Source organism: Idiotropiscis lumnitzeri, chromosome 15 (assembly GCF_059441095.1).
Source record: "Idiotropiscis lumnitzeri isolate Australia: NSW breed Sydney's pygmy pipehorse chromosome 15, RoL_Ilum_1.0, whole genome shotgun sequence".
Classification (NCBI taxonomy): domain Eukaryota; kingdom Metazoa; phylum Chordata; class Actinopteri; order Syngnathiformes; family Syngnathidae; genus Idiotropiscis; species Idiotropiscis lumnitzeri.
This window is the reverse complement of record NC_142405.1, coordinates 1,510,317-1,535,286: the sequence shown is the minus strand read 5'-3', so window position 1 is coordinate 1,535,286 and position 24,970 is coordinate 1,510,317. Positions and strand designations below refer to the sequence as shown.

General features: G+C 46.1%; 2 protein-coding genes across 7 annotated transcripts; one reads left to right on the top strand and one right to left on the bottom strand.

The window, feature by feature from the left end:
* Positions 1-696: 696 nt before the first annotated feature.
* dock6 (dedicator of cytokinesis 6) lies at positions 697-24,394 on the bottom strand. 5 transcript variants are annotated; one of them, XM_088316216.1, is made up of 51 exons: positions 24,143-24,394; positions 21,980-22,067; positions 21,336-21,514; positions 21,080-21,148; positions 20,831-20,957; positions 20,232-20,444; positions 19,439-19,524; positions 19,295-19,361; positions 18,934-19,083; positions 18,699-18,779; positions 18,346-18,502; positions 18,132-18,262; positions 17,264-17,357; positions 17,000-17,162; positions 14,615-14,732; positions 13,871-13,941; positions 13,618-13,756; positions 13,418-13,519; positions 13,237-13,323; positions 12,145-12,376; positions 11,859-12,023; positions 11,563-11,738; positions 10,970-11,071; positions 10,368-10,454; positions 10,082-10,177; positions 9,866-10,006; positions 9,651-9,764; positions 9,397-9,567; positions 9,132-9,271; positions 8,877-9,046; positions 8,620-8,765; positions 8,336-8,518; positions 8,130-8,256; positions 7,965-8,049; positions 7,671-7,767; positions 7,460-7,594; positions 7,199-7,351; positions 6,946-7,104; positions 6,769-6,869; positions 6,502-6,694; positions 6,270-6,413; positions 6,008-6,139; positions 5,910-5,924; positions 5,540-5,665; positions 5,375-5,464; positions 4,083-4,319; positions 3,720-3,863; positions 3,482-3,588; positions 3,233-3,406; positions 2,367-2,419; positions 697-1,898 (listed from the first exon to the last, which is right to left on the bottom strand). In XM_088316216.1, exons 1-50 carry the CDS (start codon positions 24,190-24,192, stop codon positions 2,407-2,409), a joined length of 6,327 nt encoding a protein of 2,108 aa, XP_088172342.1. In that variant the 5' UTR covers positions 24,193-24,394; the 3' UTR covers positions 697-1,898; positions 2,367-2,406. The 5 variants fall into 5 exon arrangements, with proteins under 5 accessions (XP_088172342.1, XP_088172341.1, XP_088172340.1 ...); XM_088316215.1 differs by having other exon boundaries at positions 697-2,419; XM_088316214.1 differs by lacking the exon at positions 2,367-2,419.
* On the top strand, positions 15,220-16,850 carry angptl8 (angiopoietin like 8). Of its 2 annotated transcripts, XM_088316219.1 has the most exons (4): positions 15,351-15,671; positions 16,228-16,377; positions 16,490-16,600; positions 16,687-16,850. In XM_088316219.1, the coding sequence occupies exons 1-4, from the start codon at positions 15,366-15,368 to the stop codon at positions 16,699-16,701; spliced, it is 582 nt and encodes a 193-aa protein (XP_088172345.1). In that variant the 5' UTR covers positions 15,351-15,365; the 3' UTR covers positions 16,702-16,850. The 2 variants fall into 2 exon arrangements, with proteins under 2 accessions (XP_088172346.1, XP_088172345.1); XM_088316220.1 differs by having other exon boundaries at positions 15,220-15,671; positions 16,490-16,850.
* Positions 24,395-24,970: the final 576 nt, after the last annotated feature.

Below are 24,970 nucleotides of genomic sequence, written 5' to 3'. Positions count from 1 at the left end.
GACTGACCAAGACAATCACCGGACCTTAACCCAATAGAGCATGCATTTTCCAGACTGATTTGGAGAAACCCTCAGTAACAAACAAGAATGAAACACTGCAGAAAAGGCTCGCAAGATGACATCACCAGACCCCAATCGACCTCCAGAGTCAGAGGAGAAGAATCAAATCATCTTTTCATTCTAAGAAGGAGACACACTTCTATTTGAACAAAAACAACAGGAGGGGGGCCTTCCTTCAAAGGCCGATTGAGGTGGCAGAGACCTCCGGATTGAAAGGGCAAACCCTTTATGATGATCTTCCTGATCCACAAAGGATTGGGCTTTCAATGAAAGGCTCAGTCAGCACGTTACTCTGCGAGCAACCGTGACTCCTTGACTTTCTTCAAGAATGTCATTAAGGAAATATGAGAATTGTGCGGCATTCAGATAGGACAACATTTTAATTTGCCATTTAAAATAAAATAATCCGGTTGCAACAGCGCCGTGACGTTTTGACTTCAATCTAGCAGGATTATGGCCCTGAAAACACAAAACAATCGGATCAATTGGGTAAATTGCAGTTCAGCCTTATCTTCATCACATAAAAACAACACTCGTTTGCTTCACAGTCAGTGGGGAAGTTGCTATATTATTCATTCCAAATGCCTTTGTCCCTTTTCCCCAATGAAGAAAATTACGTTTTATGGAGAAAAGCGATGAGCTTGGTTCCCTCCTACCTGGGATTGTTTATTTTACAAGAGTATTTTCATGACTCACTGTGCACTGATGTCTGTGTAAAACTTTCATTTTGGCTACCCAATAAAGAACGATACGGAGAATATAAAACTATAAATGAACCCAAATGCGCACACAAGTGCAAAAAGAAAAGCAAAGATAAACTCACTTTGGAACAATCAACCAAAATAAATCCTTAAATTGTAGGAAAAAGTAATTTAATAGAAGGCAGTAGTAGAAAAAGAGCATGTAAATAAATTAAACTTATTGAAGAGATAAAAAAAACAAACAAGAAAAGCACTAATATTGCTACAACAGTGTTAGTTTACAACAGTGCAGGATGATTTGGGACAGTAGTAAGTTAACAGCGTCACCCTTCAGGAGTTCATTGAGAGGAGCTCACATGCTGTGACATCACAGAGCGCATCTTGACTGAATGCAGGGAGCTGGTCAAAGTCACAGTCACAGTTTGGACAGATTTGGCGAGGCAGCGTAGTACATTCCAAAGCAGGGCGTCCGACTTTTGACATCATTAATCCCTACGGGAGTTGGAGCGGAGACCTGACGCCTCAAACTAACGCACCTCCGATTTACAGTGCAAATTCAAGGACGGCGGAATGTCAGTTATTTGGTGTGTTGACAGCATGGGAAAGTTTTGATTGGAAAGTCTTTGGCCACCAGCGGCGCTTCGCCAAAAAGTCTCAACAAGGCCGTCAAATAAAGAGAAGAGAGTGGGCGGGGGAAGAAGAGTAAGCCAAACAGCTTAAAGTCCAAACACTTGTCGAGATCCAACAATAAAATCGGTTCTGTTCAGATTTTGTCCAAAGCATTCTGTTAGACATCTTTTTTTTGTCCCTGTGCAGGCGCATGTAGATGCGTGAGAACACAGTCGCTGAGGGCCTCTTTAAAAAAAAGAAAAATGTTTGCAGTGCAGATAACCTTCCTGTATAAACAGCTGAGGTGTGAGACTGGAGGCAAGGAGAGCGGGGGCGAGGAGTGATGATGTGTGTGTGTGTGGGTGGGACGATAATGATGATTCGGGGGGATAAAAACACGACAGGGTGCGAGTGGGCGTGTAGTAAAACATGGGCGCGGCGTGTGCCTGTCGTGCAGGGCAGGTGGCGAAGCCGTCCGGTTGGCCTCAGCCCTCGACTCTTCGCAGGCTCGAGCGACTGTAGGAGTTTCTGAAAGGGAGAGAGCGACAAGCAGTGTTTTTTTTTTTCTGCAATATGACCTACAATTTACAGAAAGGCTTCTGCTGGCATTCCGTTGTATCTGCACCATGCAACAACACCAAAGAGAATGTGAAGTTTCCATCAAATAAATGAAGATAGGTACTGAAAAAAATGAATACGTGAATTCCCAAAGAGGGGACAGCAAGCCACATTGAATTCAGCCTCAGTGTAAACAAGACCCCAAACGTGGCTGCAATTACTCACCTCATCGCACCCGCCACCTACAGAGCCGACACGGCATGGCGGCTGTAAAGCTGAAGCTCAACTAATAAGTCCCGGACGGTAAACATTGCGCAGTGAGTGTGTAAACTCAAAAGGTGACTTCATATCACCATTACGATGCTTGGGGGAGGTTTTGGTTAGTCATGAAGAGCAGTTTGTGTGTCAACAATAACGTTTATGAACTGGTTTAATTACACTTGGTGCGCTTTTCCTTCTGGCGTCGCAGTTGATGTCATCAAACACACCGCCTGCAGAGCAGACATGGCATCTGTGAAGCTCAAGCTCAAACAAGTCACCGAGCTTCTCAAAACGTAAACATCAACTTCGGCAACAGCGTGCAGCGAGCACGTGGGAGTCTGCTCAACGTAAGTGAGGATCACCGTTACATGCTTCGGTAGGCGCTGCTGTTGTCCTGTTTATGAACTGACACAATTCAATTTTACCCTCTTTTCTTCCTGATCACAAAATGGAGGTGTCTTTATTTGAGAGTGTTTTTTTCATGATTGTAAATGCCTACCCCTATAACGGTTCTTTTGGTGGGGAAATAGCGCCGTTATTGTAAAGAACTTTTGCAAGAGAGGACCGATGCAGGCCATGAAAGAGGCCCTGCGAATAATAATGTTGTAGTTCGCTGCCAGAAGGGTGTCAACTTTCAAAGAGCGACGAGGATGAAGTGCGTTTATATCACGTCACCGGTCAGTAACTTGTTGGAGATATGAACATTTTGTGCTTGATAACGAAACATAAACTTGCAGTTTAGTCTTGTGGCGGTCTGACAGACACTGCTCAGTGTCGCCTTTTTTTCCATTCCATTTTAAACAAGCTGATAAAAGCGGAAGAAAAAACAAAAATGGCAGTACTTCCCATAAGCTAGAACAACTCCTCTGGACTCTTTGGAACATTTTTACATCATGTGAATTTTAATTTCCTGCCGTTTATACATTCGGGCTCTCCTTCTCAAGTGTCGGTTTGATGGCGTTGGAAAAGCAGCATGAGGTTATTGCGTGTGTGTGTGTGTGCGGAGGCGTGACAGTGCACGTGTGTTTAATGTCTCATGTTACCGCTGTGTTTGTGTAGCCGGAGCCGGCAGCGTCCTGTACAGTTGCGGGATCTTGCGGTTGATGAGAGGACCCAGCGCTTCTTTGAGTTTATTGTAGTTCCTCTCCAGCTCTCTGTGGTACTCCCGCTGATCGGGCCCAATCAGAGCCTTGTTCTTCCTCAGGGCATCCTCGCACCTGCATGCACAGGAGAATAGGCACGGGTTTGTGATTTACAAGGCGCAGAACACAGGATACGGAGCACGTCGTCACCTCTTGGCAAAGTCTTTGAAGCATAGACGCAATTTGTTGTGATGGCGAAAAAGCTTGGGGTCGTCGGGAATGTCCGTGAGAAAGACCTGCGCCACCTCCAGGGGGCCCTGTGAAAAAGGAGGAGGGAGAAGGTTACATAGATGCGAAGGAATGCAAAAGAGAAAAGGGGGATTTACATTCCAGAGAGATGCAGGCCATGTGACAATTTTAATTCACACAATAGGCAGTGACGGCTTACCTGGTTGACGGTGGTGCCCACGGAGCCCTGCAGCACCATTTGGAGCATCTTGGAGTCGGCCGGGTCCTGGTTCGTGGCGAAGGCGAGCTCCTGCGTCTTCTTCTGCATGTCCTCAATTGCAACCTCGATGGGCACTAGGATGATCTTGAAAAACAAAATATTGGAGGATGTAAAAAAAAAAGGCAGCGGTAGGCATGCAGTCACGCAAGTACGAGCCAAAACGGGAGCACAAAAACGACTTTTGTTTCACAAACAAAATTAGCAATGAAAGGCTCACTGGCCCATTCAATGTGAAGAAGGTCCAAGACCCCCTAACCGTAGAATCTAGAGTACGGCAGCGCGTGTCCACGAACCGGGACCTACCTCCTCCTTGTGAGTGACGTTGACGCGCGTCTTGATGTACGGGAACGCGTGCGACGCCGTCAGGATGCTTTTGCGCTTGTATTGCTCGTGCAGGTCTCCGTGAGCGCGGCCGTCCAGCGTGAAGGGCGTGCAGTACATGAAGGTGCGCAGGTTGTAGTTCTTGTCAAAGTAGGTGATTCTTTCCTTCAGCTCGTACGTGTCGAAGAAAGGCTCGACGTAGGTGATCTGGAGGTAGGCCTGGTGGCGCGTGTTTGACAGCACAAGTTAAACCCGTTTAGCGGAAAACATTCTCCATTTGACAGCTGAATGGCCGTAAAATAGTTCAGTTGAATTCATTTGAAGTTCTTTAAATTTGACCATCTATGCAATTTGAGTGTGAATGTTTGTCTACATGTGGCCTGCTATTTATTGGCTGGCTTCCAGTCCAGGGTGCACACCGCCTCTAGTTCAAGCAAGGGGGGGGTCTCGAGCTCACACGTGACAAGCACACTAAGGACAAGCAATATAGAAAATGCAAAGTTTGAGAAACTCAAACTCTTTGACCCAGCAAACGTTTAGACAATTTCTCAATGCACAGCGTGAGCATGGCCAAACATTTCACTGACTAAACTTTTTTTTTTTTTTACACTATTATCTGCAGCAGCGTTTTAAACTATGGCAGTGATATTTTCTATACCCTTTAGAGGAATTTTAGTACACCCCGACTTACATGAAGGTTGCATCTCAATATATTAGAATATTTAAGAAAAGTTTATTTCAGTTATTCAATTAAAATAAGGGAGCCTCATACAGATTCGATAAAAACAGGAAAAATATTTTTAGAAGGGCAATTCCTGCCTAATTTCTCTCTAAAATAAAATCTCTTTAATTGTTTCTTATGTAATGTCTGTGTAAACTTTTAGTCATCTAGGTCATGAAAATCCACAAAGGTTGGATTGAGGCAACTGGACTTAAGTCCAGTCAAGTCAGCCTTTGTGGATTTCTTATGTAAGATTCACTTTTTTGGGAGATGGCGAATATAACATATTAGTCATTCCAATGGGATAAAAAATACAATGGAATAATTTCAGTGCTCAGACAACCCACACATGATGCAGGCTCACACATGGGTGGGGTGCTTCTTTTTTTTTCAATTTAGGTCCATTTCAGTTTTTTTCCTCCATACTAAGTGTATGAAAAAAAGAATACAATGTTCAAACTAATGTGTAGTTTTATAATTTTACAGAAAGATAAAGAATCAAAGGTCCTTTTTTGTTTTTAAAAAGGTGTCCTCTCGGACGAGTCCATGTTACCTTGTTGGCATCCAGTTTGTTTTTGTCCACTGGGTTGGAGTCTTTGATAATTTCGACCACCTCATCCCCGTAACACTCCGAGTAGAATTCCTGCGTGCAAAGGAAATTAATCGTGAGCATCTACACATCGTTTCGTTTGGTTTCATATATGATTGATAGACGTGCCTCGAGTCTATGCGAGATTTCAGCCAGCTTGGTAATCGACGGCTCTTTGTAGACAAATTCCTGCTCATCCAAGTCCCCAAATCGAGAGCCATAGAAACCCACCCGGAAGTAGGTGCCGAACATTCTCTGAACACTGGCAGGTTAGGAGGGCAATGAATCATGAGTACATTATGTAACTATCATATGAAAAAAAAAAAAACAACCATTAAAGCATCTTATGACACTTACCCGTCAATCACGCAGTCGTCAGAGCAACATCAAGCAATGACAAATACAGAAAATAATGTGAATAGAAAATTCATTACTTATATATTTTTTTAAATTGTTAGATATATTCTGTACACAACTAAGTTTTAAATAAAGCCATTACCTCCCATCCTGAACTCTGCAAGAGAAAGAGAAAAATAATGAGAACACATGCAGGAGAAAAAAAAAAGAGGACTTTTTTCAAGTGATGCAACAATTTACTTGGTTGTAGACTTTGTTGAAGGCATCCTGCAGCTTCCCGTGGACCGTAGCCAGCTTTTTGAAGTCTCGGTTGGCTTCATGGATGGGCAGAAGAATCTTGTACACCTCATTTATGGCCTCGTACATGGCGGCCTGCCGTTAAAGCATAAAAGGAGGTTCACGGTTGCACACATGCCACCCTTTGGCCGTACGAAAGCAACCATGTGTTGCGTTAACAAACAGCCTGGCCGGGCAGCCTGTCCTTTGAGAATGCTGCTCGCACCATGTTAAAAGAGGCAGCTGCTTGCTCCAGGAGGCCCACCAGGCCGGATTCACTGAAGTATTTTCCAGCACAAATACCCTCCTCCTCTGGTGATAGGACATCATCTGATACGGCCGACTCCTCCAGCACGTTTGAGGAAATATTCTGTGTGGGAGGAGGAGGGGGAGGGACATGAAATCAGAATGAGCTTTGCTTCGTTGTGGCACAATTATCTCACTTTGTAAGCACTGACTTGAAAGGTGACGCAGCCAATCGGCAGGTAGCGGCAATCCTCCAACATGTTGAGGTATTCCGCCACCAACGCAGCGCTGTGGACGAGACAGTGGGCCGCCTCGGCGTGGTTCCCTCTCTCAGAGTGTTTGCCCGCCATGTTCTGAAGCCACGTGAGGCGCAAGTCTGGGGAGTTTTGGTAGCCCTTTGCAATCCTGGAGTGATCGAGAGCACAATTAGCACATTGAAAAAAAAAAGTTTGTGTAGGATGTCAAGTAGATCACATTACCTGTACATGAGGTCAATGAGCATTTCAGGATCCTGCTGATGCTCCTTCATCTTCACGGTGTCGGTGAGAATCATGTGCAGGTTGAACACCAGATCCTGAACCTGCAAAAACGAGCACCATCAATGCGATGCGTTCTTTATCGGGGGGGTGTCACCAAGCAGCACTTTGTATACATACCTGTTCAGGAAAGGGGGTGTCACGCAACTCCACATCCTCCTCGGCGTAAGTCAGGATGGTCTTGAGAGACCGGCGTAGATGTTCCTCATTAAAGGTCTGAGAAGTTCCCACCAACGAGGATAACGACATTGTCACCTGCATCTTCACTCGGGCAAAATTCTGCCGCAGAAATAGAAAAGAAACATTTTCGCAAAAATTATCTCTGCAAAAACGGTTGCTTTATCAGCTTCGAGGTGTCAACATGTATCCTTACATTTCCTATCTCAAAATTTTGCCTCATGAGTAGGTAAAGCGAGGCAGAGGCGTGACTTCTGACGGAGGCGATGCTACTGCTGCAGTGGCGCAGCAGACGAAGGCACAGGTCGGCACAAAGCTCAGTGTCCTCTTCAAACAGCATCTCTGGAAACTGAACACAACCCAAAACCCCTTTTGCTTAGATTTATTATCTGTTCGCCTGCAGCCAGAGACTAATTAATTGCTTTAATTAACGACATAGATTTCATGCTGAACATACTTTGAAGACAAGAGCTCTCTGTGTAGTGAAGCAGTGCTGCAGGAAGAGGGCGCTCTGGTTGCCTGCCATGCTGTGGAGTAGAACTCTGAGCACGCCGCCTAACACGCTTTCCTTCAGCTCTGATGCCACCACGGTCTAGAAAAAAGAAATAAAAGACATTAACACAATCATATCACGTGAAATGAAATCTAATAACTGAAGGCCAATTTACCTTGACAACTATCTCTAGTGTATCCAGTACCACCAGAGATGCCTCGGTGGAAAGGTTTCCATCCACGACTGACTCCTGCTCCACCTCAGCCTTCGTCCTGGTTTGAGTTATAGTTACAAATGATTAGTCCTTGGAAAATGTTTACAATTTGCTTGGTATAAAAACAGTAACCTGCTTCTAACCTAAGCACAAAAAACAAGGGACGATAGGTTCCCTCAGAAAATGTACAAACGTACGAATGCCGAACCACAAATGTAATTTGTCATTAAAGGATGAAAAGAGGAACAAACATACTTGTCGACTCTGTCTGTGTTTTGTCTCCAGTGAGTGACGTTCTTTCTCCACCTCACGTTCTCCTGACTGCCATAGGGACTCCTCTCTAGATATGTAAACACGTTTCCCTGAACACACTTCATAAACACTCCTGACCCATACGCATAACTCCGCTCGATCGTTTACCTCGGCAACGGCGCACCATCTCCTGACGAGCGCCAATGGTCCCGAGAATGGCCTCCTCCAGACGGGCCTTCATGTCCTGAGACTTCTTAAACGTCAGGCTGTTGATCCTCTCCAGCGCCTTCTTGCCCTGCACGCACACGTCATCGGAGAAATGAAGACATATGCGTGTCGTGACGTGGTTGCATTGAGATCTGCTTTTTTATAACCTTGTATTCAAAACACGAGATGCAGAGATGCAGCAGATCGAGCAGGCGGTTGATTTGCTGCACAGACAGATCTGACACCCAGCGCTCCAGGAGAGAGGCGTCGGCGTTCTTCAGCACCCACAGGAAGCACACCAGCAGAGTTCGGCTGCACTCGGCGGACAGAGAGCTGCCCTGGCGACCGGCCTGATGTGAAAATCGGGAGTAGAGACGATAACAAAGAAGCACGAGAAAGGAAAAGAAGTGCAATTGTGGTTTTACAAGCGATGTCTGTGGTATGGCCTCACCACTGTGGGAATTGCGAACGGGTTAACCTTGGCATGCGGCAACGGGGAGCCGGCAATTGCCATGGCAACAGACTGACTGATCGTGCTGCTACCGTCTAGGTCAGCGATGTCGGCGTGGGCATGGCGGACGCGAGACGGCGCGGAGTCTGCAAAGAAATAAGAGATGCTCTCTCAGGTGCCGTTGAGCCGACAATAAAGCTCGTGAATCTTGAGGAGGTGGACGTTTTGAACGCATCTGCAAAAAGGAGATTGCTGACCTGAAAAGTCATGAAGCTGATACAGGGCCTCCGTGACGATGGAGAGGAGGGGCAAGTACAGCTGAGCGACATGGGCTCGGACTTGAGGGTCGTTGTAGCGTGGATCGCAATCGTGGCTGCACAGCAGGGAGTGAACGGCGCTGATTGCTTTTTTATGAAGGAAAAAAACTCTGCAGGGGTAAAAACAACATACGTAAGACTCAAACTGAACATAAACAATAATTGCTCTTGTAGAGGCCGAAAATCACAGGCTACCCTTCTCCTTCCGGATCAAGTATGAGCGCCAGCTCGGTGAGGAGCAGGCCAGATAGGAAGTGCTGTTGCCGAAATGGGACAGAGAGCTCAAACATAGTTGCCACGCCTTGGTCTTGGGCCACGCTGGAAAATGCTGAACTCTACACATGCAAAACCAAAGCAAGGCGGAGAGGGGAGCAAACGTGACAGATTATCATTTAAGTCGGTGGTTTGCACTCCCGCCTCAGTTTTGAGGAGGTTTTTTTTTTTTTTTTAATTCAAATACCTGTGATGTGGTGGAGGACGTAGAAGGGGAAGGTGACGCTGGAGGGCTGAGAGTGGAGCAGGGCAGGTTGAGGACGACGTAGTGCTCGTGACTGCAAACGATCCGTATGAAGTCCATCCGCAGAGCGTTCAGAGAGCTCGGGTTCGGCGTCATGTGGAACTTGTTGCCAATCTGAGAATCAAGGTTGTTTCAAAAGCGGAATGCCGAAAGGCACGGGCGGGAACATCTGGAGTGCAACGAGGGGAGGGGGTCACCTGTTTGTAGTAGGAGCGGATGAGGTTGAACACGAAGCCTCTGTCCATGAGAGACAACAGATCGTTGAGGAAGAAGGCCAGAATGCTATTTAACCTCTCCACAAGCTCCACATCCTTAAAAAGAGGGCCGACAGATTAAAAAACAAAAGATTAAAAAAAAAAAAAAATAATTCTGTCGTCAATTCATTTGTCTCGATTCCCTCCGCGCCATCTACCTTGTGGTATCTGCTGGCAATGTCAGCACTGATGGCACAAACAAGCGCAGCAATGTCGTCCACAAAGCGGTCCGGGAAGCGCTGACGTCGGGGAATTTCCAATTTGGAGGTGAGGAACAAATGTTGGGCTATGCTTTTGACCTGCAAACAACAAAAGCTAAGCGATATTGTCACCTTCCCTCTGTGGGAGGAAAACGATCCCAAATGTTTGCCAACCATGAGCTGAAAGAAGAACCAGGCCTGCTGCAGCGCCGCCTCCCTCACATTACTCGTGCTGACCACCCACTGCAAAGCCAGCTCTTCGTGGAGCAGCTAGACGCGCACCGAGACACAGCGAGTATTAGATTATAAAAAGTTGATGAGCTGCCATTCATGCCAACCAAATCAATTTTCAATTCATTAGAATAGGCGTGTAAAGAATGATAATGACGATTGTAAATCACACAAAGAGTTGATGAAACACAAAGACTTGATGAATTAGTTTGCTCGACGTGTCTTTTACCTTTTTCATAATCTGCCTCGTGGGGACCGAAAATGAGGCCACGCTGTCCAAAAAGGCAGACATGCGATTGTTGCTGTGGTCGTTTGCCTAACTTGGCGTGATGGTGAGGTGAGCACGCACGCACATATATATGTATACACACAGACACACACACACATACAGATGAGGACAACGTGGGTGTGACAAATGGAACTACACGTGTCATGCAAGAACTCAATAAGCGGTTCGGTTAGCGACACAAATGTTGAGAAAGGCAGGTGGGGTGCGGCATGCGGAGTTAGAAGCAACCTGTGGAGCACAGAGATAGGAAAGGACTGCTGAGAGATAATCCACCAGATTAAGGGCTGCACGAAAAATCTAAATAAGATCACTCGTTTGTTTTGTCAAACTGTATGGGCGAGAGAGAGAAAGCACGTCTAAATCCTCTTTATCGCTCTGCCAACAATTGGCTAAAGGGCAGGTCATGAGGGAGCATTAATGCTGGATGTGCACACGCCATACATCATAGTTGACGTGGTTCTACAAGATGATCTTAAATCCCAGAGTCGTGCAGCTCTAAACCCCGATGGAAGCGAGCGGGAAGGTTGAGAGGGCTTCTGCACCTGCTTGAGCTCACAGCTTGAGTTGGGGTTCCGACGTAGCACAGATCTGGAGCCCCCGGGGGCACAAGCAGAGTTTACCCAGGAGTGGGAGCGATCAATGCCCTGACAAGAATACACACGCGCAGACACACGAAGACAGTGTGGCAGGAGGCAAGGACACAGCGAATAATCGTTTGCTCATCGCCATAAAAGCAAAAATTGGGGAGACGAACGTAGCAACCCAAAGTAAGGAAGGCGGGGAAACAAAGACTGAAGCGCCACAAAAGCACAAAGTGTAAATGACAATAAATTACATAATTCAACATAATTGCCAAGTGGCTCTGCTAGAAAGAATTGAGGCAAAACAGAAGCGTAATTGCAGCATAACAGACGAATAATTCCACAAAACAGGGACTGAGAACCTGACGCAAACATAAAATGGATCTGTTTCCCTTTCAATATATAAACAAATACGGTGTGACAACGAAGAAATGAGTCATAGACAAACAAAACAAACTAGAAGACATAAAATAAAAGTGACAATTAGTCAATACGTGGAAAAATACGTCTTCAAATGAGTCTCAAGATGGACTGACCAAAGAAAAGTGAGGTACCTTGCTGCTGATGATCCGTTGCACTTCTTCATCAGGAGAAACCGGAGTGGTGGCCAAGTCGGGGTCCGAGTTGCTGATACTTTTAGAGCGAGACAAGTTAAGGCTGCTCGGACGGCCCGTCGCTCTGGAGAAGGTGGCGTACTGCAACGGCATCTCATACGAGAGCGTGCCAGCGGCTGGCAGAAGTGGCGGGAAAAGACGCGTCACTGGACTGTTGCCAACGAGCAGCAAATTGTGTCCGATGACATGACGCCATTTTTTTGTTTCTTTTTCTTCCTTTGGATTTAACAGCTTACTTGGCGGCGATATTGCAGGCTCAGAAGTCGGCAGTCGGAAGCAGTAATGAATGTAGGACGCCAGCAGGTTGTTGCGCCCGTGCTGGTCCTGGTTGCCCTCCAGATTTTTGTGGATCTGGTTCACCAAAAGAGCCATGGCTTCAAAGGCAGCGCGGCCAAGATTTACTGCGAACGAGCCAAGAACAATATTGAACGTGGCAGAGTGATAAATTGCAAGCATGACTCACGAGGCAGCACGAGTCCTCTAAATCGGTCGAACCAGAGTTCAACGTTAACATCAGCTCACCAATTTGACCTGCGATGACCGGAGGGTAGACGATGAGTTGAATGAGTTTGTTGAGCAGCTGGTGCAGGAACCTGATGCAGGTGTCCAGCAACGCCCCCTTCAGTGCAGCCATGCTGGCCTTCAGCTCGCCCTCCATGTTGGCCTCCGTGATGATAACGTCTTTGAGGCGGAAAGGGAAGGAGTATTCCTCCAGCACGTACACTAACGTAAAGAACTTGTCCAGGTGGGGGTCCTGAGGGGTACATTACTCTTTTTAGAAGACACACATTTACATATTTGGATTTGTAAAGCTTTATGTGTTGAAACATAAAAAAACACTCTTACGGCACTCTAAAAAAAAAAAACTGGCAAATGCACAGAGGGAACTTTGGTTTCTTTTGCGTGTGAATTTTGTGGCAGAAGCAGCATCCCCGACGAGCGTCTCATCGTTGAGGTTTCGGCAACTTAAAAGGGTTCAAATTTTGGCTTGAGTCAGCGTTTGGTTTTCTTGTTCTCACCGCACTTGCGCGAGTTATTTTTAGAAATGGATGGCGGGCTGGATCATATCCTCAAATAGGCTGTAGTCTCCACTCGGTTGAGCAACAGCACTCAACAACATTTTGCATGACAATACACAATAGGAACCTGTCATATTAGGGACCACATCATTAAGTTTAGCGCTTGATCTTCAATTTACAAAAGCTATTACGGAGAATGGCAAATAGCTTGATGATTTCCAGATGCCTCACATGTACTTTATGTGGCAAGTTTAATTTCTACGCCAACCTGTCATTTCATATTTCACGTAGGAGGCGACAAGCGGAGGAACAAAACATCATGAGCATTAGGATTCTCAACGCAAATGCTCCTTTTGATCCATTTTGAATAAACAAAGGGAAATTGTGACACCCACGCTCATTTACTGACAATAAGCAGGCGTCATAACTTCATACCAGAGAAGAAAGAGGAGTCACGCTTAACTCTGCTGCCAACTTCCCACCAAAGTGCTGACTTGAAACCTCACGCATGTTTCATGCTCACAGGCCGAGGAAAAAAAACAAACGCAACACTCAAATAGGCAATATTGGCAGCACACTGGCATGCATGTTGTACCTGCGTGTGCACTGAGGACGTTGCTGCCACCTCCACGTTGAACACGCCTTTGTGATTATCCACCCACTTCATGCCTGGCAGCTGAACCTGCCGGGGTGACGCGTGACCCATTTAACTCAAGTCAACCTGCATAGACGGCGCTTCTGCAGCGATAGTCGTCCTTCTAATCAAAGCCACTCACGTCGGGGGTGAGCACCGAGTAGCTAGGCGGGGGCTTCTCCACAGAGACGGGCAAGCTGAAGGAGCCCGTGCGCAGTCGGCCGTGCTGCATGAGCGGGATCCACTGCGGGTGGAACGAGAAGGAGAGCCGTGTCTTACTGACGGCCAAGCTACAGAGGGAGCTATCAAACAGCACGCTGAGTGTGGGTTGCGCTTTCTCACAGTGTAGCCCACGGGAGTCTCCAGAGGAGTGTTCTGTTTGCTTTGGCAGCTGATGTGGTAGAAGGTAAAGAGGAGATGGTGGTTGTCTGTGAGGTTGGCAGGAATTTTCAGCTTAATCTCCTCGTAGAACTCAGGAGACCTGAGGGAGGAGGGGCAAGAGTTAAATACTCAGCTTAGCAGGGGAACTCCGAAGGGAATTGAGCAGGCGGAAAGAGGGAAGAAGCTCAAGAAACGGGAAGGAAGGGAATTGTACTTGTTGTGGTAGATGATGGGGGTGAATGCCTCTTTCGTGAACTCTGCACAACTGGACTTCCCAAAAATGACCTACAAGAACACAACAACAGTCGGATACGTTCAAAGATCAATCGATGGCACACATTAGGCGACGTCATCGGCCAAACAGCTTAATACTGCGTGTCCCAGTTTTACTTCCTGTTGAACAAGTTGAAATGCGTTTCATTTTGTGGGACTCGTTCACCGGCAATGCAACACATTGAGGTCGCGTTTCTAGTGACAATACTTTCCGGACGATAAGGTGCATGTGTATATAAGCAGCAACTCTTTTTTGCTAATTAAAACAGAAGAGACTCAAGAGAAAAAAAAAAGTGAGATTTATTTAACGTATTTTCTGAACTAGAAAGCGCCTCCACAGGTGAAAGAAAAATTCACAGAAAAGCTGCACCGTTGTATTGGCCGCATGGTTCAAAGTCAAGGAAAAAGAGTAGCGGCTTATAGTCCGGAAAATACGATAGTTTCTTACCCAGGTATGGAAGGGACATAGCTCCTCTTACATATAGGGGCTTCAAACTAAAGTGGATGCGTCAAGTTAACTAATCCATCTTCACAGAGCTCACAAAATGTCACTAAACTTTCCTTCATCCCGCCCTCATTTCCCCCCCCACTTTGAAGACGTCTATATAATATTTCACCGCCCTGCGGCTGTTCTTTGCCATGGGAATTACGCTTTCTCACGTGGCAGAGGAAGGCGGTGACTCACCGGCAAAGCTTGGCTGGGGTCCTCTGCCGCCATGAACTGAACTTTCACGGTGATGTTCCTCACAGAGCCCTGGCGGCTGCTGAAGTTGAGACTCTGCGGGTAAACGTAGAGCAGGTTCCTGACGGGCAGAGATAAGGCAGATGGCAAAGACTGAATTGATTTAAAATTTTGAACAAAGAAAAGTTTGAAAACGCAGAACAACATTCAGCAGAACACAGTGCACAAGCGTGACCTAGAATTGACTACGCTTGGAGAACGTGACCTACGCTGGGCCACTTCAAACATTAAAAAGGTCACTTCAGGCCACCCACCCACCAACGTGTTTACGCATCCACCACTTGCACATTAAAATAATATTAGATATGTAAAACCTCCTCTTGTGAGTCCACAAATAAATAAATAAACATGAAAATATGTCACATTTGTAGTATGTCATAGGTCGCTTTTTAAGGAAGGTCACTAAGACCAAGGTCAAGAACTGGGATCGAACCACAACTGAGCTAATGTTTTACCAATTCTTGCATGTACACATCAAATAAAAGGAGCGTCAGCGGCGTTCGTGCTTCACCTTGCAGTCAGTATCCCAGTAAATCTACTAATGCTCAATGGTTTATAGTACTGGTTGTCTGACTTTGAAATCAGAACATTGTCTCTTAGCGACTGGATTGTAGTTGGGAGAAAAGCCGCCGCCTTTTGAGTGACAAGGCGAAAGAGAAGATAAAGAATCTGCAGGCGTCTGCTATCAACCGGGATGATCTGGAGCCTATGCTTGCTTTATTTGGCCGGGGGGCTCGGAGCCGTTCGCGCGGGCCCCCTCAAGCCGCCGGGCAAGACAGCGGACAGAGTCGCCCACGGGGAGGACGTCAAGGTGCTCGCGTTTGGCATCATTCAGCTGCGTGAATCCCTCAACAATGTGTACGAACGCACCGAGGGCAAGGTGGCGAACATCCTGCTGACGTTGAAGGAGCACGAGGGCGCTCTCGGGCGGCTCACGGAGCAGACGGCGCAGGCTGGCGAGGTGGAGAAACAGATTAAGGGGGTGATACAGCTGCTGCAGGTAAGGAGTAACAAGATTGGGCGCAAGCTATTACAGTAAAAGATCGCTATCACGTTGGACAAGGCGCAGCAGCATGTTGCTCCAGATAAAACATATCATGGACCAATCTGACAACCGAGCAGACGCAACAAAGTCGCTTCACCGCCTCTTGAACTTGTGTTTTGGCAACTGAGCTTTTTAATCTCAAATGGAACAAAATAGCTCAGCAGTCACTTCATTAAATGATCCCAAAGCAGTTTAATGAGATCGAAAACAATACGTAGATGTTAATGGTCAGTCTGTGGTGTAGAGCTGCAGCTCATCATACAGAGAGAACATTCTAATAATTCATATAAAAGACTTGCGATTGGCTGACAAATTGTGATAATCAAGTCAAGGTTAGCTGGGAGAGGCTCCAGCTCACCGCCAACTGGATTGACATGATTCAACGACATGAAAGGGGCGAGATATTAGGAACAATTATTTTGAATTCCAATTCCAATGATCACTTTGTGGGTCGGCTTCACGGACCATTTGTGGCGATTGAAGATAATACGTGCAGATGTTCTTTTGGCAGGAGCAGACAGACGAGCAAGAGACTCAGACTAAGATAACTGAAGGTCGGTTGGCCGACATCGAGCGGGAAGAAGCGGCGCTTTGGACGAAAGTGAAGAGCATAGAGGCCTACCTAAACAGCACCGTCCCCACCAGCATCAAAGAGCTGCAGGTAAGCTCAGCTTTTCCCTTCACACTTGCCAGACAGCGTTTTTCTTTTTTTTTTTTGTAAGCGGGGCGGGTCCCACCGCAAGGCTTATCTTTACTGGCTTCACTGATTTTAGGAGCGAGCTGCCTTTAACGCCAGTATCTTGAAAGGTCTGCAGCATTTGACCCAGTTTCAAAAGCAGAAGATTGACAAGCACGCCGAGAAGCTCTCCGAACTGCAAATGATGGCGAGTCACAACGCAAGCGCGGGCTGAATAGAATTTGTCATTAGTCTTCAGTTGGGCTCATTTTGTTTTTGTTTCTCGTTTTCCAGAGCGAAGCGTTCTGAAATTTCAAAGGATGATCGACATCATCAGCACTGAACACCCACAGCACTCCCTTTCACCAGTGCAACAATGATCAATGTTGTATGTTTGTCATTTGTCGAGCAGCACAACCGTATCATTTTGCTTGCTGTACTGTGACAGTTTAATTAAAACTTTATATTTAAACTATTTGTTACAAAAAGATGATTTCAAAAAAACATGTCAAACCGACCATCTTCTTCTCTCTCACACACACACAAAACCCAACTAACTAATTCAACAAAGTGATTGAGTGGAATGTGGTGTGGCTTCTTTGCTCACCTGTACGAGGTATGCGGAGTATATACGTAGCGAGCCGGAAATTCCAGCACTTCTTTGGTGGGGCGAACCCGCAGGTCCGGGTAGGGCTTGACGTGGAGCAGCTCAGGTGACAGGCAGTAATGAGGCGAGTCCGGCGCCGGGGAGATGTCGATTTTCAACTGAGCTGTGTGCAAAAAAAAAAAAAAAGAGAGCCAAAGAGAAATGAGACCTCGTTCACTGAATAAATTAGGACAATAATTGCATGAAAGCGACTTTAAAGTTCACCTGTGACAGGCCTGAGTCGCCGCAGGACAGAGGACGGCCTCCGCATGTCTGCCAGAAACTTGTATAAATCTTCATCACTCAGCCTGTCCCCTTCCTTTATTAAGAACCACAATTCGGACTCAGAACGGAGCAAGGACAAGAAAGACGTTTTATTGACAAATACTGTATTTACTCATTCCTATTATTAACATGATGACACGTTTCTATTTTTTTGTTTACCGTAACGTCTCAAAAACGGAGATCCACAAGTGGCTCAATATTGAGGCCCTCAGTTTCCGACAGAGTTCGGTTCTGAATATGGATATTAGTCGGAGAGATCAGTAATCTATTACTATATTACTAACAGGACCAAAATATATTTCAGCAACTAAAAAAAATGCATGTGAGGGTTTTGTGATGCCCTCGCAAGTGGGCAAGGAGAGCTATGTAATTTCCATGGCGGTGTGCTTATGACATATCAAAAATAATTATACTCATGTGACCACCCCTTTCCAACCACAATCGCTTTACTTACGGTAATCCAGAAAGTAATAAATATTTGTACGCGAAAAAACATTCAAATGAAAAACAGCAAGCACAGCAGCAACTGAGCAATGCTTTGTGATGTGAACAAATGCTTAAGCCGCTGCACAAACCAGTTCATTGCATGCACCTCAAAATATAGTATGTGCATGAAAAACAACACGTCACAAACAGAAAATATTATGAAGTGTGCTTTCTTGTTACGGCACATTAATTATGCTGCATGACATTCATAACTTGAATGTCTGAACTGAACTCTGGCCCTCCCAGTGAAAAAAAACTAAACAAAACAAGTCCGGCATGACTGTTACATCACAGTACGTGTCATCCAATCAAATGAATGAACCTGTTTGAAGAAGTTGGTGACGGTCAGCGTCGCTGGACGGAAAGTGGCAAAGTTACAAACGTCGTCGCCGACGCTCATCCGCTCAAATCCCCTCTTCTTCCTCTCGTTCCACGTGCCGTGACCTTTGCGCTCTGGCAGGAGGGAGGGACGCTTGATGATGCAAGAAAGTGCATGTTGGATATTTGAGCCCATCACGCAATGGCTGGTGCAGTACCAGAGTCGGAGTCGGGGTCCAAGCGGTCCAGACTTCCCACACTACTGACGATGTTGAGAAGGTGAATGGCCGTCCACGCAAAAGGCATGCGGAAGCAGCCGAGACGATTGCAAGACTGCTCTGCCTGCAGACGCAATTTCTCCAGCTTCTCCTTGTGCTGTATGCAGAAAGAAGAAGTCATTACATCATGATACGTTGGTTGAAAGAGAGCCAAAAATTAGCCTCGAGTATTTGCGAAGGCCAGTCGGTTGGTAAATATTGCACGCAGACAGACAGAATTGAGCAATTGGACAGAAAAAGCATCCCACGTGCATAGCGGCTGCAGGTCATGACCTTGGTGGCGCATACGTTACCTTAGAGGAGTCGGATTCTTTCATGACCATGTAGGGTTCGCAGCACTCTCCGATGTCTCCTTGCTGAAGAACCTTCTCAAGCTGCAACAGAAAAAGAATTCGTATTCAGCACTCAAAGTCGATGTCAATGGAGACGCATCAAACGGCGCATGAAAGGGCAGATGAGCTCATTCGTGAGCCAACGAGAGAACTGGCACCATTAGTTCCCATGACGATATTTCTTTCTCCCCTTTACCTTAATGACCAAGAAGATATCAGCGGACGGGTATGTGATGGAAAAAATGGCCGAGCGCGCCAGAGTGGAAATGGCGATGTGAGGCGTGTGGGGCTTCAGCAGGCTTTTCATCTGATCAGAGTTCAGGTCAAAGTAGAAATTTTCGGAAATCTGTCAGGGGAAGAAGGGATCGAGAGATACGGGAATGGTTGAGGAGGGGGGACGGGAATGAAAATGCACATTGAGGAGCTGTAATTGAGTTCTGTCTTAAACCACAAGGTCACTTAAGACATTTGAAGGCAGGGCCTAATTCAATAAGGCGAGCATGAGCTCAGTGTTTTACCAAATTAATGCAATTCAACTGACAAAATAGGATTAAAACCTTTTTCTTTTCCTTGACATCATACAGGGCGAGCGATCCAAATATTGGTTCAATTTCAATCTCAAATCTGAAAACGTAAATATGACGGTTAGCCTCTTTAATAAACGACAACGGGGGAGCTGCTGGACTGCAAATGTCACTCACTTGAGAGAAAGACACTTGACCATGATCCTCTGGCCACAATGTTCATTGGGCACTTCAGGGACAGAGCATCGCTCCACGGCTTCGTCCTGGGAAAAAAAAAAAAAAAAAAACACGCCCGCACATTTACGCACACAAAAAGGCATCTTAGCAACGTGTCAAGGCAACACGCACGGAAAGAAAAGGAGAGAGTGGTTGAAATGAACAAAAAAGAACACAGTGGAAAGCAAATACGAGATGGGGTGAGGATGTTTAAAATTGGAATATGAGCAACAGATACAAAAACATGGAATAAATTAGAATAGCGTGGAGAAGTTCACTTATTTCAGTAGTTTAGTTTAAGTCAGCCGATCCAAATGACTCTTCAATGACTTTTCAGAAGGCCAAAAGTCTTAAGGCGTAGTTATGCATAGGCAAAAGAAAAACTTTTTTGTTCTGTGGTTTCAGCGCATTTAGCGCCGAGGGCAGCTTTATTTTTACCGATTGTAAATTCTCATTTCACATACATGGCAATTTTTATTGAATTTTCTTCAATTCAAATTTGGCCAGTTTGTTAACAACACTCTTGGATGACATGGAACAATCTGCCGCTACTGCAACTATCTCGGGCATTCAAAATCAAAAAGGTTCTTGCTCTTGCAAACGCCATCATCCGAATTTGAAGAGCACTGGCAGCAAATTGTTGCCGTTTAATTGTATCCAGTCTGCCATGCTTAAACATTTTGTGTTGGCAAAATTACTTTGAAAAACGTGTTCCTCAAGATCACTGGATCCAAAAGTCAGCAATGACACAAACCTCGTCAGGGGGCGGGTAGAGACCCAACAAGTCACTATGGCGCCCCTGCAGGCGGGCATCGGTATTGTGGCAGTCCATGTCCTCGGGCCCCGTGCGCTCCAGCACGGACGGCAGGAGCACGTCAGAGGCCGAGTTCTTCAGGTCAAAGATACTGGACGCCCAGCTTCCCCGCGGCGTCTCGTCCATGGAAGTGGACCGCCGCTTTGCGTCGTCCTGACGTGAGAGGTGACATCATGTGTTATCCTTTCTGCTCAAGAACTCGCTGCAGATTGTTGTTGAAAGATGAGCTGAACAATGTGCTTGGGCTCCGTTTTCATTTGCTTTGTTCATCCAGACTTACGTCAACGCATGTGACCAGGACTTAGTATTAGTATCGGATGTCACATCATTAGGTACACTTGCACCATCCAATGAGGTGCCCTCAAATATCCCCCCTTCTGTCAATTCTTCAAGATACGAAAAACATGGGTGAATAATATGCCTGATTCAAAACGGAGAATGCTCAACCTCATTAGATTGTGCAAGTGTGCCTAATGAAGTGGCAGGTGTGAGTCTGAAGCGCCGTTGCTTCTGTGTGCTAACGGGCAGCCATCCGCTACCTGGTCGTCTTGGCGCTCGGCGGTGGCGCTGTCATCCAGTTCAAAGTTCTGTTTGAGCAGGCCTCGCTGCCTCTCCCGCTGTCGCTCGGAGCTGTGCGGGCTGTGTGTGGTGCTATAGTGCTGATATCTAACAGGGGGGAGGTTAGCAGAAGCAAAGATTACACTGGTGACAACTGAACAGGAGGTGAATAAGCACTGCGGGCAATGAAAACACAGGATTCAACTGGTTCCCGTGCGTCTGGCACTTACTTTCTCTGAATGACAAGCCAGTCATCTGTGTAGACAGCCAAGGCATCTCTCACTCTGGGATCCAGAGCACTGAGTTCAGAAAAACACATGAATAATTAAGCAAGACTATGCCTTTAATATTTATGCTCACTTCAATGTCACAGACAAAAATGCTTTGTTCCAATATCGACGTCGCATTTGTCCCCCCGCCAACGACAATAAAATAACCTCCGTCAATACGTGCAAAGTGGTCCAGCGTGAAGGATTTTGTGCTTACTCTTCCTCCTCAGGCTGCGGAGGCTCCAGCGTGGAACACTCTTTGTCCATGTGGTGGAGCTCCAAGTCATCCTGGGGGAAATCCATGAGCTGCCTGAGGGGGCCCGGCTCCACCCCGGGAGCGTGACTGCTCACATATTCCTCAAAATCCACCGGCTCCACCACCTCAGTCAGGGGGAGCTGCAGCGCAGAGGAGATAAGAGGACAGCAAAACGTCCATGAACACAGTTAATGTTAACAGGTGATCTTATTTTTGTTTGCAGACTGTGATGAAGCCGCCACGTCTATTCCGCAAACTATGTCTGATGTGCGCACCCACTAACGTTGAGTTCATTTAAAAAATTTGTCACCCTTCCGTCAGGGCATTTACGATATTTCTGTAAACGCAGCATCTTATGTAAGTTCCCTCACTCAACGTTATCCCGACATGCATCTGCGCATTTGGAAAGCTTATCAAATAACAAGGCTCGTGCAGGCATATCCTCTCGAAGAAAAAAAATGAAAGAAAAAAAACGAACTTGACAAAAGGGCGCAACATATTTTTAGTCTTTCTCTTTGAAGCAGGTTCACAAAGCTTCATCTGCTGACTCACCAATTGCCGCTTTCAAGGCGGAGGTAAACCAAGTTAAATACGGGCTGACTCACGGGATGGTACACGGTCCCTCGCTTTTTGGACATTAGGGGCGAGCCGTACTCTCTGGACACTTGCTTCCGAACCTCTGCGGCGACGGTCCTGTGAAAGGAGAAACAGAACTGATGAAACTTGACATAACACAACCGCAGCTGAAACAAAGTGCTGAACATAAATAAAAACTAAATGTTGAAAGCCAAACAATAAAATTTCATTTTAAGCTGAGAATAGACCGCAACGACGATTGTCTAATGTGCACTAGGAGGTTATTCCATGATTGTAATTTCCAAAATGTTTAGTTGAGTGGTGAGTTACGCTCTGTGCTATTGCAGCGGTGTGATGATGCAACTTTTGTCATCCTGCTTCGCCACTCATGTTGGACTGCTGTTGTCTATCGCTAACCTACACAAATACAGCAATTATGTCGTAATTACGCTACGTATCTGTTTGAGACACTCAAATAAAAAAAGATGAAGTATGGCGGTATCTGAGCGTGTCTTGTGCCATGGCATCGCGTCTATGCGAGCGGACGCCACCATTTTAAGCAATATAATATTTTCCCTTGCCTCACACATGATCACGGCATTATTTTATGTTCCATGGCCCCAAAAGTTGGGACGACTTGTCTGAAAATTCTAATCCAAGGGACCCTTCCAATTCTTTCTCCTGAAAGCTTTGATGATGTGTTTCCTGTGCGTTCTGCTGTCAGCTTTGACGAGATGATGCTCAGCCAACAGCTGTTCTCAATGGACAGGAACTCACAAACAAAACAAAAAAAAGGAGGCGAGCTAGTTTACGGGCGCGGAGCCAGAGCTTTGACGGAGTAACGGCAAATGAGAGGCTTTAAAAGTGGGGGAGAAAAAACAACCCCACCACAATCCTTTCAATGAGACGGCAAGCAGCTGCTACTAGAAAGTCATCAAATAGCAGTTTGTGTCACGGGGACAGCTGCAATGGCAACGCAATGCAATTCATAAGTTAAGCAATCTTTTCCCACCATTTAAATTTCTTGAGTTTTTATTATTTGGCATGACAAATCCATGATTCCATTCACATTTTTTCAGTATGGTGCTCTTTCATATCAAAGGTGAGCTAAAGCCTACCTCAGCCGACTTTGGGCAAGAACAAGGATAAACCCTGGACTTGTCACAAGCCAATTAAAGAGGACAAACAAGCATTCACACTCACTTGTGCATCTATTGGCTATTTAGAGTCTTCACTGAACCCAACGTGTATGTTTTGGGGACGTGGGAGGAAGCCCACGAGTACATGCAAGCGCCACACATGCAATTCCCACACTTCCCAACTGTGGGGCAAATGTGATAACCATCTACTGTGTTCTTGTGGCCGATTGTCATACTGTACACAGACAAGAATCACACCAAGTAGTGCAATACCAGCCTTAAAAGATGTGCAAAAAAAACCCAAAACTTCTGCAGTTCGGTCTCCATGGTCAAACAGGATATGGGAAAAGCTATCAAGCGCAGGGGCAATGGCCAGCACATAACTTCCCACCCTTTCCTGCATCCGGCAAGACACAATAGTCCAGTCGAGGAGAGACGAAGTTCTGGGAAACAATACACTGACTGGAACATCACTTTGTGCTGCTATGCAGAGTGCTCGACAAAATGCATTCAAGTGATGAGGGCCAATAATGATAAACACACCTCAGCAATGAGTGGCGAGATCAATACTGACTCTTCCTGTTTGGTTGTGTGGAAAGGCTGTAAGTTGAAGCTGGGGCCCTGAGACAAACCCTTCAATTAAGAATGAGGATAAGTTGATTTGCAGGTAAAGCCCTCAATCACAGGTTGGCAAACGGAAAGCTGGCGCAGTAAATAGCTTAACACACGCACACGCACACACACATTCACTACTATGGTGTTTTTGTTGACACCTAGATCGCTCCATGTCATGCCTAGCTATGCATACGAGTGGAAAACAGACCGCTGTCACAATTAGCTACTAGCAAATGACGTCACACTAGCGGTTTAGCTTTAGTTGTACAGTTAGGATGACACTCGCACGAGACACCACTCATCACAATTTAACGGTCTATTCGATCTTTTTAAATTAACGCTCCAAACACTGCCCCATTCAAGTAATGAATGAGCTGAGCTACACCTTACACAAGCGCATTTCCACGGAGGCACCACAGCTGAACAATAACTTCTCACCGGTTGATTTTGTGAGCAAACGCCCGCCTTTCGCTCGCTGTGGACGTCATGGCGTGTCCCCATGTAACAGTAACTCGTCGAGGACGAGCGTGGGGTGAGGGGGACTCTCGTACTTTCACTCGCGTCCCGTCCGATGTTGTGGGTTTTTTTTTTTTTTTGTGGCGAAGAGAGCGAAAGGGAAAGAGAACCAGAGAGAGAGCGCTTCCTCCGAGTCCACGCTGGGAACCTGGCCGGGATCCCTTGTTCCTCCTAGTGGCCGGGAGGCGAGCCAAGGTCAAGGCTGATGTGACGAATACGTACACTTCCGGTGCTGCTTGAAAATAAAATACGTCTTATCCTTTAATTTGGCGTATGAGGAAATTGCTTTATCGTAATGTTCCCTGAACCGACTTGGCTGTACAATTTCAAAATTGTCGCCAAATGCAAAATTAATATTCATTCAATTGACGTATGACTATGTCAAATCCGTGGACTTTAGCTGTCATTTTTATTTGTATTTCCGGTCTACTCGCAGGTTATAAAGAGGCCTCTCGGGCGCCGTAGTACCTGCATACCCCAAGGAACTCACCTGACCGGTTTGAAGCACCTGGAATTGCCTGTAAAATTCAAATAAATACTGACACAAACACGCGCGCACACACACACACACAACACACGCGCGCGCGCGCGCGCACACACGCGGACACACGTGCGCGTGCAGGCAAAAACACAATATTCATATAACATACTTATTATATAGGGTAATTTCAAAGCTCCAACACGTGCTTTAAAAGTAAATGTTAAAAAATGGCTGAAAAATCAACAAGTCCAACAATATAAAACCATAAA